At 35.3% G+C, this 13,452-nt stretch overlaps 1 protein-coding gene across 1 annotated transcript in view; it reads right to left on the reverse strand.

The window, feature by feature from the left end:
• Window positions 1-1,560: 1,560 nt before the first annotated feature.
• The window catches only part of TMEM232 (transmembrane protein 232), a 222,671-nt gene continuing 210,779 nt past the window's right edge, over window positions 1,561-13,452 (reverse strand). The window contains 3 exon segments of the mRNA XM_059919087.1: window positions 1,561-1,811; window positions 5,499-5,526; window positions 5,528-5,590. Coding sequence (XP_059775070.1) covers window positions 1,605-1,811; window positions 5,499-5,526; window positions 5,528-5,590 — 298 coding nt within the window. The 3' untranslated portion in view covers window positions 1,561-1,604.

Here is a 13,452-nt window from a genome sequence, read left to right on the forward strand (position 1 = left end):
AAGTAGCAGTTAGATCTCCAGAGTCCTTCCCCCACAACTTACAGACCAGTGATTCCATCTCTTTACAACCCATAAGAAAGATTATTACTTTAAAAGGCAGTTAGGGTTTGGTAACGCTGAGTAGTATGGATAGACGGATGGTAGAAAATTGAGACTTCCTTGCATAGAAGTGAGGGACATCAAGGGGGATAGTAAATAGTTGATGGAGGAAGAATTTGGATGGGATCAGATTCAGAGAAAAGGGACTGGCTGGCCTTCTAGGGGAGAGAGTTCTTTTCACATGCGAGGAAAGCAAAGATTGATGAAAGTATTTGGAGAGGTGCATTGGGGGATATTATTTCTGAGAACTTACATATTCTCTGCATGAGAAGACAAGCATGGGTCAAAAGGTTTGGGAGCAGCAACATAAATTTGAATCAGCTCTATAGGGAATCAAAAGAGGAACACCCTTCCCTGCTTCCATTTTTCTACCATACGTTATTGTTATCTTAAAGAATGATACTGTAAATTCACATAATATAGGTCACAAACTTGTGGCCCACATGTCAAATTTAACCCAAAAGTATGTGATTTTTTTTTTAAATCAGTTGCCAACATTTTGAAATTTAGCAACTTTTATTTTTAAAAAGATTGAGGGCATCTTCTTGAAAGACTAGATGATCCTACAGCACTGGACACACTGCAGAGTGTAGTGGAGTGGTGGGAAGTTTCTTTAGATGGAGTAGGTATTCTATAGCCCTCTCACTAATTTATGTGACCTTTTTGACCTGGAAGCCATTTGAATTTGACATCCTGATAAAGTGTCTGTCTCTTGAGTATCACCAAGTCACCTGTGCAAAATTGAGGTGTGGTAATCTTTTTTAGAAAAGGAGTGTAAGGCATCATAAGAACCCCACTCCTTTAACCCATAGATTGAGAGCATCAGAAGTGAAGCGCCATTTTTAAAACGACTCCTGACTGGATGCATCCCTCCAATAAGTGCTTCTAGGACCATGCAAATCCATTCTCATAACCTCATCTGGCAAAGTAAAATCACTGTCACTCAGAAGGCTTCTCTGGTATCTGTTAAAGATTACCTCATCCTGAGATGACTGGCCTGTCCAGATTTGTTTATATACAGCAATTTATTGAATTCAAGCTTCTGACATGTGGTTTGACTTGGCATAGATTGAATATGAAATATAAATCCAAAGCGGGGGCCTTACCTCTTTTATTAGTATAATAGTTATTATAGGAGTATCAGTTGATGTTCATTCCATTTTCAAGAAATAGTTCTTATTTGTGACTCATTAATAATTTGCAATTCATTTTCATCTAACTGTCCAATGAAAATCAATACTCTGAGAATCATTAAGTATGTGTATGATCACAAGATAAGAGTCAATTAGTTCTAGCCATGTTCTTGAAAACATTTATCTAGTAAAATACTTCACTCAAATGTGACTAAGTGCTAACTGTTAATTTGGGACTAAGATATGACTATTAAAGAACCTGGACCAGGATAAACTCCTTTCTAAGAAATGGCTTACAGTTAATTAAGGATTTTTTCCTAGCCTGTAGCTATCTTGGTCTCTTTCATGCAATGAATTTCTGGCATATGGACCTCAGTTTTGGGGGCTCATTTTCATTTCTAATGAAATTACTTCAGTCCTAGGAGGAAGCTCATAGGGTTTGGTTTGCTTGCGTAGTGTCTCTTCTCTTCTCTTCATAATTTCTTGGAAGCGATTTTTTCCCTCTAACTCTTTATCTTTCCGTTCTTCTGCCTCACATATTGCGTCTTCCTTTTGTCGCATCTTTAGCTCTTCCTGCCACTGTTACAGAGAGAAAGTGTCATTTATATATGATTCTCCATGAAAAAAATATATGAGTTTAGCTTCTCAAAATGCAGATTCTTATATCCAATTATTCTCTTAGTTTTTCTCACAGATATTCTTCATGAATTTATACTCGACCATATTGGAAAAATATAAAAGCCATCTGTTAGAAAGTGTATAAGACCCACAAAAAACAGAATTCCCCCTTAGCATTTTTAATAATAATAAACCAACAATCCAAAAAAAGAGATAATACAGTTTACACTTATATATACCAAAGGAATTTCCTTTCATCATCAATATTGGTATTTACATGATAGCATGGAATCCTAAAATGAAAAATCAAGCCAAAGCAAAATAAAAACAAAAACCAAATTAAAGTGAAAGGCATAGTGATATTATTTATTACTTATGAGATTGAAAATGAAATTAATGGGCAAAGACTGATTTTCCAACAGACCAGTAAAAATACTTCTACGGAATTCATCTCAATTGACCACGTTATTTCATGACAATAATACCATTCTCTGGAGGCAGGAGTACTAGGAATAAGTAGTTGTAAGTAATGATGGTAAATCAACCAAATCATTTTTTTCCCCTTCTAATATCTTTAATGAGGGACGTGGCAAAAAGAGGTGGTAATCACCTCCTCAGGCCAGGTAAAAAGTTCAGAATGACCCCTAGCATGAAATGTTAAAAATTCCTAAAGACACAACCTACATTGATCATTTTGTCACCCTCAGCCCATGCACACTCACAAACGACCAGACTATGCTTAACAACCTATCAATTAATTTAAAATTACTATATACCAGTGCTGGGAATTATGACTGTGATTTGTCATCTGGGATATACAGATATTCATAAGTAAAACTAAACCTCAGAATCCACAACTCATCACTCAGCTTTCCAAAGGCAATAAATATTTTTTAAATGTCAACACACTCAGATTAAATATTAAACAAAAAGTATCTACTTTTAAAATTTCCAGTTAAGCTTTAAAGACATAAGAAATAGGAAAGTTTCCTGCACTTATCTTGAGACTGTTTCTACACACAGTTATTAGTCATATAAGTTTCATTTCTCAGAAGCCATTTTAACATGAAATATCTAGAAAATTGAGGCAAAACATCCAGAACATTCCAGCATAGGCTAAAATTCAGGCCTTGGTTTAGTCTACAATTCTATGATACCCATCTGTGACATACAATTTTTTCTCATATAATAAACTACATAATAATATCAATTGTTTGAAAAAACCACCAATTTTATGTTATAACATAAAAGTAATAGTTGGTGTAATAATGATAGTACCTATAAACAAAGACATCTAATTTACACTTTATGAGAGATCTCAATGTACTTTACGACTTTGATCTTTACATTGTGAAAAATCAACAGAGGATTAATTCTTAAGAACTGTCAGTAAAATAGAATTCTTTGGTTTCCTGAACAGCATGTATAAAAGCAGTAATGGGGTACCATATTGCTAACCACAAGGAGGCAGCTCTTCCTCTTTTAGTTCCTTGTTAGAATTTGGCTTGGCTGGAATGCACCATAATGGTATAATCCTTCTTTTTGTTAGCCCCAGAAAAATGTAAACTTCTTTTTCTCATTTTTTTCTCTGTTGACTACAACAAATTCAATTTGGATAAATCATTGTCTTTACTTTTATTTCCCATTATTATCATCAATTGCGGCAACTAGGAGGATGCAGATATGCTTGAAGTTGATGGGAAATAAAAGCACCATACTGCTTTATTAAGCCCATTCACTCAGGATTCAGTCATCACGCTATAGAGTACCAGCAGTGTAAAAGGTACAGTACCTTAATGTCTGCTGAACAATTAGGTATCTGCCCTATTCCTTGCATATCAGGGACACTTGATAAAATTCAATAAAATTCAACAGGTACACTTAAAACTGTAGCTGTGTGTTTTTGTTTCTTGTCAGTTCTACAGATTCCACCTTCCCTCCCCCATTTAGGTTAGTAATTATAAGCCAAGAAATTGAGCAACTATGAAAAACTGACAAGTAGATTTGAAGTCCAGGGATCTGGTTTTACATATAGACTCAGTCATTTACTAACTTTAAAACCTGGGACAATTAATTGAATTGTAAAGCTACATTCTTCTTACTGGTAAATGTTTTACAGAGTTGTTGTAAGGATTAAATTAATGTAAGAGCATTTTGTAAAGTGTGAGATATAAGTACAAAGCACTATAGTTATAGCTATGTCAAAGGAAATAGTATATAGATGAATACTTTTTAAATGTGATATCCAGAGAAGCTTTCATAAACCTTCCCAAATCAATACTACTAAACTGCTAAGTATTTGATTAGGCTAGCCACAGATCAAACAATTTGGATCCTATCCATTCTCAAACATATTTGCAGAAATGATTCCTTTACCCATCTATATAAAGATTGATGGCAGTGATTGCTTAGATACTGCTTATACCCTTGGAAGGAAGAAAAGACGATGGTTTTTAGGAGGCATTTCCTAGCCTCTTCTCTGTCACTTAAAACACTGTCCTCTGTCTCTTTAGGCCAATGTGTTTAATCACAAAGTGATCAAGGTCTTTCAAAACTTTCAAGGGTAAAGAATGATAAGGCAAAAGATTTTTGTTCTGTTATTAAAACTACACTATGTATGTGTGTGTATATATACATTGGCATCCTGCTATCTTTTGTAATATATTCCAGATAACTTAGTTGAAGTGAATGGTAAAATTATAGTTATTGCAATTTATGAACCATTAGGAATTTTTTATAATGCCCTGTACATATGATATACTGGTTTAGCATAAATGTTATTAGTGAATAAAATAACAATACTATAGTTCTCATTTTGTGATTCCAGGGTATCATTCAGTTTCTAAACCCCAGTACTTGTGGCCACTGCTAGGGTGGCTTAAATATTGACTATATGATAAATAACTATTTAATGGGATCAATAAATGAAATAATCACTTATTCTTTCTCAAAATATCACTAATTAAAAGGAATGTAAACCATGGGAATATAAATACAATCTGAGAAATAATACTGAACTGGTGATAAAAATAATTTAAACACATTCTATATGCTATTGAATCTATATTGTATTCAAAGAAAAAAACAAAAAATAAGTACTCTCTCTCCTACTCCAACTCTACTCCTAAAAAGTAGTAGATTTGTAAAATGATTTGGCAAGAAATCTTTGATTAAATATAGCTCAGTGGATTAAAATATGTTAAGTAAACGGCCTTGTATTGTCACTGCTTATTTAACTGATACCAAGTACAGAATGATTAAAGTCTTTCTAATATTTCAGGGGTAAAGAATGGTCACTGAAAATTGAGTCAAAAGATTTTTATTCTGTTGTTAAAACTACACTACAGAAGAAATCAGTGTTCAGTGTTCAGTATCAGATTCTTGTCACAAAAAAATCAGAACTAATTCAGGAAACAGGATAAGGCTAGTATTTTGTAAATGACAGAAAGCCAAATTTTCTGTAACCCAATGAAGGCACTGAGGTATATAGATAGTACAGTGAGATATAATTCAGTTTGGCAAATCTCAATCATGGTTCTACTTTTGAGTTCCATGTATTAATGTTTCCATCTCAGAACTACACTTTCCAATTCAAAATGCCTTTAAAGAACAAAGCTTTTGCTGCTAGTTTAAGAAAGTCAATCTCACGTGATGGTCAATGATTCTTGCCAACTCTGTCCGCCTTGGTAAAAAAATCTGGATATGGAAACAAGCCGATTTCTGGCATAGAAGAATGTTCCCTTCAAAAGAGCACAAGAACAGATCCAATATTAGGTATAGATAGTCTTCCTCCCCGGAATATATAGATTTACAAATCCTCATTATTAAGAATTTTGATTCTATATTGTTAACATAGAAAACTACTCTGTGTAGACTACTAAATATTAGCTTTTAGTTTCTGTAAGCCATTTGGGTTCTTAAAACTGACATTTCTGAGGGTAGGGCATGACATATAGAATGAGAACTAGAAAATAATAAAAAGGCAATCTTCTCCTAGGAGATGTAAATACTACAGCTGGTCAGTAGCAAATGAGAGGCTAAAGTATGAAAGGCTTAAGGGAGCCTGAAGTAGACTATGCCCAACAGGGAGATGAAAGTGCCCGTCGCTGTACACAGCCCCATGACCCTGGAAGTTCTGGTGGAATTCTAAGCCTAAGAATTTGACCTAAGATATACTAAAAAAGAAAAAAAAATGATGTGACTTCAATACTTCTCTCAAATAAGGGTGGAACTGTGGCAGACAATTTAACAACAGCTCAATGGAAGTGTTGGCAGTACAAAGCTGTGTCCTAAACTAGCGGAGATTTAGTATTAAACCGTCCACATAATAATTACATTATTAAATTTATTATGAAGAAATGATTGTGAGCTCAGAAATATGTTATGCAACAAAATGGTGGTAGAGAATATGGTTTTGAAGGAGAGAAAGTGGGTTTAAAAGAAAAGCTCTCAGGAAAGAGTCTAAGGAGAGACATAGCTGGTGAAAATTTCCATATTCAAAAAAGTCTGATCAGTTTTTAAGACTATAATGTCTACTATGCACTTTTTTCAAGTTGTTGTCTATACCCTTTTTGACATGCTTCTCTCATATCACTAGGTTGCTTTATGCTGCACTAAACACTTCTCAAATCCTTCCATTTATCGTCATCTCCATCATCATTTTCCTAATCTAAACCATCATCTCTTACCTGGATTAAGGCCTCCTGTTTTATAATCCCTGCACCCACCATGTCTTACCCTTTTTATTCTTGTCTTTATACAGTAGCCAGAATTTTTTTTTCAAACTACAATGTGGATCATGTCAATCCCTGACTTCAAACTCTTCAGTAATTCCACATTAACTTTAGGAGTAAGATTACATTCCTTGCTGAGGAAGCCTGAAGTAGACTGTGCATTTGTTTAAGTGGCCTGTGTGGCTTCTTCAAACTTACTTTTCTCCCTTCTTGGCCCAAGTCTATGCGTTCCTAACACATGGGCTTTCTTGCAGTTACTGTGATATGCCTTGCTCCACCTGACTATTGTTTGTTTGCACATGCTGTCACCACCCATTTCTCCACTGTCCTTCTCCTCCTCCTCTCTCTCTGCTGCAGGGCTGGTTAATGCCTACTTTTTCTTCAGCTTCTCAGTTCAAGCCCACTACCATAGCTCTCAATCCACCATGGGCCTTTCCTTCATCATACTTATCTCAATTGTAACTTTACATTTATCTGTGAGCCTGTATGAAATTTTTTTTTTCCTGACTAGAAATATGAGCTACATGATTGTGGAGACTTTGTTTGTTTGCTTATCATTGACTCCACAGTGACCTACACAGTGCCACTAGACACTGAATGAATGTGTGTATGTTTGGTAAATTACTGAATGAATAAATGAAAGTTGTGATATGTTTTAATCTCCTTTATATTCCAGGCCATCAATAAGAGTCTACGACACAATACTCTTATGTCAGCAGAGCAGTGTCCAGCAGAGCAAGAAGACGACAATCTCAAGAGGTAGGTCATTAGAGTGGAACTAATAGCAGGGATTCAAAGGAAAATAACTCAAGTGACAGGTGACCAGGGAAAATATATGGAGCCCTCTCCTAGCCCATAAGATTCACAAGTATTGTGGGGCAGAAGAGCAGTGAGCTTCCCACTGCATGTAGAATAGGCGCCCTAGCCATTCTATTGAAATATTAAAATATGATTCTAGAATGCTGGAGAGTTAGGGGGCATCTGCGGCTGAGACTTGGGTTAACTATATTCATTCAACAAAATTTGGGCACTTCTGATATTCAAAGAATTGTGCTAAATGCTGTGAAAAGATAAATGAGACAGAACTTTTAAATTAGTTAAAGGTTAAAGGTGTTCAAGCAAGTTGCCTCAAGTTCCTTCTTGAATTATAAAAGTTTAAGATAAAGACATGCATAACAATATACATAATGTTAGAAAGCCTTTAAAATGGGAAGATTAGATGGATATGCTTGTGCACCTGATTTCTAGTTTTCTCAGTTGAATAGTTTGTACTGGAAAAGAAAAATGTATAAATAACTATAATACAACATGAGACGTAAGAGAGATAAGTATTCAATGATATAAACAGGAAAATGTAGTAAAATGGTTAAGAAACAGGTTCTGGACTCAGATCTCTAAGCAAATTTTCATCCTGCCACTTAGTATTATTTATCACTCTGTTCCTCGGTGTCTCCATTTTTAATACAAAAAAATAATAGTACCTTCCTTGTTATGTATTTATAAAAATTAAAAAGGGATGACATAAATACGTTTGATGGAGCAAATACTAAACAAGTTTCAGCTGTACTATCCTTGTCATTATCATTATCAAAAAAATTCAGAGGAATAAGCCATGACTTTTAGGTGGTATTAAAAGAGAAGAGAATAAAATAAGAGAAAAAGTAATGGAAGACAAAACAATTAAGATGAGGCTTAAATGAGATGTACAACTCTTATGTTTGGAATTAAATGGGAAGTAGAGAAAAATCTTCCCAGAAACATGGTATATTATAATCCTCGGTGTGCCATAACAAATTACCACAAACTGGTAGTCTTAAAAACCAGAAATCCATTTTCTCACAGTTCTAGAGGCCAGAAGTCCTAAATCAAGGTGTTGGCAGGTTTGGTTCCTCTGAAGGCTCTGGGGAGAATGCATTCCAGGCTTCTCTTAGCTTCTAGTAGCTTCTAGCTTCCCATCTTTGTCTCTGTCTTCAAATGGCCTTCTCCTTCCATGTCTCTATGTCTGCTTCTTTTCTGTCTCTTATAAGGACACAAGGACACTGTGGATTTAAGGCCCATGTGACCAAGATAGCCTTAACTTTCCCTAAAGCTAAAGCTTGACTAGGGCTTCCCTGGTGGCACAGTGGTTGAGAATCTGCCTGCCAACGCAGGTGACACGGGTTCGAGCCCTGGTCTGGGAAGATCCCACATGCCGCAGAGCAACTAGGCCCGTGAGCCACAATTACTGAGCCTGTGCTCTGCAACAAGAGAGGCCGCGATAGTGAGAGGCCCGTGCACTGCGATGAAGAGTGGCCCTCACTTGCCGCAACTAGAGAAAGCCCTCACACAGAAATGAAGACCCAACACAGCCATAAATAAATAAATAAATAAAAATTAAAAAAAAAAAAAAAAAGCTTGACTAAAGCTTAGACAGGCTTCTTCCTGACTCTAGGCACCTGATCTCCCTTGTTTTAGAGCATTTACTGTAGAAAACTTGCAATTGTAAATTATTTCTCTTCTCCCAGCCTTTTGCCAGTTTATTATCCAGGAACACTTTTCTCAAGGACCTGGGAGCCATCCCTTTAAAATAAAATCATCAAGAAAGATAGTGCTCCTATCTTCCAGTCTCTGTGGGAAGGAATCTAACTTAGGTGGCAATTAGCAAACACAATGACCTAATCACATTGACCAACCTCTCCTTTAATATCTTCCAATACTTTTCCACTAGCTCACCTCAGCATCAAAAAACCTCCTGTCTTTTGTTTCAGGGGAGTTAAGTTCAATCTCTCTCCCCTATTGCAAGACTTGAGTAAAGTTTTCTTTGCCTGTTTAATTTGTCCGGTGCAATTTCTCTTTGATACATCCTAATTCAAGATGATCTCATCTTGAAATCCTTATCTTAGCCACCCAAATAAGGTCACATTGACAAGTATGGGGGCCTAGCACTTTGACACATCTTTTGGAGGACACAGTTCAACCCACTATAGATGACAAAGCAGGAACAAAAATTCAGACGAAGGAAACAAAGCACTTATTTGGGGAGAAGCACACAGACTGAAAAGGATGGAACCTAGAATACACTTAAGGGAAGAATAGGTGACTCATTTATTCACTCATTCATTCATTTACTCAAACATTTATTGCAGGAGGAATGTTATTATAAGGACTGAGAAGAGAAAAAAATTTAACTTAGATACTGGAGTCCAGAAATTCAAAGTTCACATGGCAGGGAGACATGTAAAGAGACATTTATAGTACACTGGAAAAATTGCTGTAAAACAGGGTTCTCTGGTGGACAAACATGGGAGATGACATAATTTAACTTAGTCTGAGAGTAAGAGAAAATTTCCTGAATGATTTATGCATAGTTTTGTCCCAATAGGATGATTGCGGACTGAAGAAAAAACACATTTAGGACATGTTCATTTTTTTTTTAATATATCAAGGATAAGAAATATACAGAGATACTTACAAAAAGAGAAAAAAACACACAAAAAAACCCAAAACAAGGGATAATACTCTTCTTTATACAGAGTTATGGTTTTTCAAGTCCCCAAGCTCTTCTGAGGACATAAAATATGGATTGAGCATCCCTTTAGAAGGTATTCCCCAGGAGCACGTGAATAACCATGTCTCAGGCCTCTTTAATCCTGCATCTCCCCCTCTGACCTAATCAATTCAGCAGGTTCTGGACTCAGATCTCTTAGCAAATTTTCATCCTGCCACTTAGTATTATTTATCACTCTGTTCCTCTGTTTGCTTTTATCTCAGGCAGACTATAATAATCTTTGGAATTACCCAATGAGGGGAAGATACTGTATTATTTAAACAAACCACAGAATTACATCCTTGTTCAGCAACTGAATGACTTGATCCCTTATCCCACTTTTTTTTGAGAGAAATTGAACAGGCACAGACTCATTGGTTGGCACTTCCTCTAGTATACTTCATTTTCATTTTTGAGGTCCAGCATGGACGTATGATTCTCAAAAATGTCATGGATATAGGACCTTTCACTGATTCTAAACTTAACTTATTCCAAATAATTGTAATTGAGTATAATGTTAGCTGTGGGCTTATCATTTATGTCCTTTGTTATACTGAAGTATATCCCTTCTATACCCAATTTGTTGAGAGTTTTTATCGTGAAGATTTGAACGTTGTCAAATGCTTTTTCTGCGTCTAGTGAGATAATCACATGGTTTCTATCTTTCATTCTATCAATGTGGTATATCACATTTATTGATTTACATATGTTGAATCATCCTTGCATTCAAGAGGTAAATCCCACATGATCATGGTGTATGATCCTTCTAATGTGTCCGTTTTTTTAAATTTTTATTTATTTTTAAATAAAAAAAACTTATTGCAGTATATTTCATGTACATTATATAAGTAACAGGTGTACAATACAGTGATTTACAACTTTAAAGGTTATACTCCATTTATAATTATTGTAAATATTGGCTCCATTTCCTCTGTTGGAATCCTTGTAGCTTACTTTATACATAATAGTTTATACCTCTTTGTTCACTACCCCTATCTTGCCCCTCCCTCTTCTCTCTTCCTACTGGTAACCACTAGTTCATTCTCTTTATCTGTGAGTCTCTTTCTGCTTTGTTATATTCACTAGTTTGTTGTATTTTTTAGATTTCACATATAAGTGATATCATAAAGTTTTTCTGTCTGACTTATTTCACTTAGCATAAGATCCTTCAGGTCAATCCATGTAGCAAATGGCAAATTTTCATTCTTTTTCATGACTGAGTAGTAGTCCATTGTACATATATACCACATCTTCTTTATCTATTCATCTGCTGATGAACACTTAGGTTGCTTCCATATCTTGGCACTTGTAAATAATGCTGAAGTGAACATTGGGATGCATGTTTGTTTTTTTTTTTCTTTAATTACTGCTTTGGGTTTTTGTTTGTTTGTTGTTTTCTGTTTTCTTGGATATACACCCAGGAGTGGAATTGCTAGGTCATATGGTAGTTGTTTTTAGTTTTTTGAGAAACCTCCATACTGTTTTCCACAGTGGCTGCACCAGTTTACATTCCCAATAACAGTGTACAAGAGGTCCCTTTTCTCTACATCCTTGCCAATGTTTGTTATATGTGTTCTTTTTGAAGAAAGCCATTCTGACAAGTGTGAGGTGATAGCTCATTGTGATCTTGATTTGCATTTTCCATATGATTAATGATGTCGAGTATCTTTTCATGTGCCTGTTGGCCATCTGCATGTCCTTTTTGGAAAAATGTCTATTCAGATCTCCTTTCCATTTTAAAAATCGAGTCGTTTGTTTTTTTGATGTTGAGTTGTATGAGGTGTTTATAGATTTTGGAGGTTAACCCCTTATTGGTCATACCACTCACAGATATTTTCTCCCATTCAGTAGGATGTCTTTCTGTTTTGTTGATGGTTGCCTTTTTTTTGTTGAAAAGCTCAAGTTTAAATAGGTCACATTTGTTTATTTCCTGTGCTTTAAGAGAAAGATCCCCCCAAAAATGTCAAAAACAGTTCAGCCTATGTATTGCTCTAGGAGTTTTATGGTTTTTGGTCTTACATTTAGGTCTTTACTTTTATTTACATTTAGGTCTTTAATCCATTTTGAGTTTATTTTTGTATATGGTGTTAGAGAATGTTCTAATTTCATTCTTTTACATGTAGCTGTCCATTTGTCCCAGCACCACTTTTTAAAGAGAATGTTTTTTTCTCCATTGTATATCCATGCCTCTTGTCATAGATTAATTTACCATAAGTGTGTGAGCATTTCTGGGCTCTCTATTCTGTTCCATTAATCTATGTGTCTGCTTTTGTGCCAGTACCATACTGATTTCAGTACCTTACTGAAGCTTTGGAGTATAGACTGAAGTCAGCATGATTCTTCCAGCTCTGTTCTTCTTTTCTCAAGATTGTTTTACCTATTCAGGGTTTTTTGTGTTTCTGTATACATTTTAAAATTATTTGTTCTAGTTCTGTGAAAAATGCCCTTGGTATTTTGATAGGGATTGAACTGAATCTGTACACTGCCTTGGGTAGTTTGGCCCTTGTAATAATATTAATTCTTACAATCAAAGAACACCGTTTATCTTTCCATCCCTTTTGTGTTGTCTTCAATTTCTTTCAGCAGTGTCTTATAGTTTTCTGAGTATAGGTCTTTTACCTTCTTAGGTAGATTTATGTCTAGGTATTTTATTGTTTTTGATGTGATGGTAAATGGGTTGGTTTCATTAATTTCTCTTTCTGATAGTCTGTTAGTGTATATGAATGCAAGAGATTTCTGTGTATTAATTTTTTATTCTGAAAACTTTACCAAATTCATTGATGAGCTCTAGTAGTTTTCTGGTGGCAACATTAGGATTTTTTATGTATGGTATAATGTCACCTGCAAAGAGTGACAGTTTTACTTTTGCTTTCCAATGTGGATTTCTTTTATTTCTTTTTTGTTCTCTGATTACTGTGGCTAGGACTTCCAATACTGCGTTGAATAAAAGTGACAAGAGTGGGCAACCTTGTCTTGTTCTTGATCTTAGAGGAAATGCTTACAGCTTTTCACCATTGAGTATGATGTTAGCTATGGGTTTGTCATATACGGCCTTTATTATGTTGAGGTATGCTTCCTCTATGCACACTGTCTGGAGAATTTTTTAGATAAATGGATTTTTAAATTTGGCAGAAATTTTTCCTGCATCTATTGAGATAATCATACTGTTTCTATTCTTCAGTTTCTTAACCTGGTGTGCCACACTGATTGATTTGCAGATATTAAAAAATTCTTGCTGCCCTGGGATAAATCCCTTGTGATCATGGTGTCTGATCCTTTTTTTTTTTCACACACACACACACACACACACACACACTGTATTTTATTTTTACAAGAGATAAAT

This window comes from Balaenoptera ricei, chromosome 3 (genome assembly GCF_028023285.1).
Source record: "Balaenoptera ricei isolate mBalRic1 chromosome 3, mBalRic1.hap2, whole genome shotgun sequence".
Lineage (NCBI taxonomy): Eukaryota > Metazoa > Chordata > Mammalia > Artiodactyla > Balaenopteridae > Balaenoptera > Balaenoptera ricei.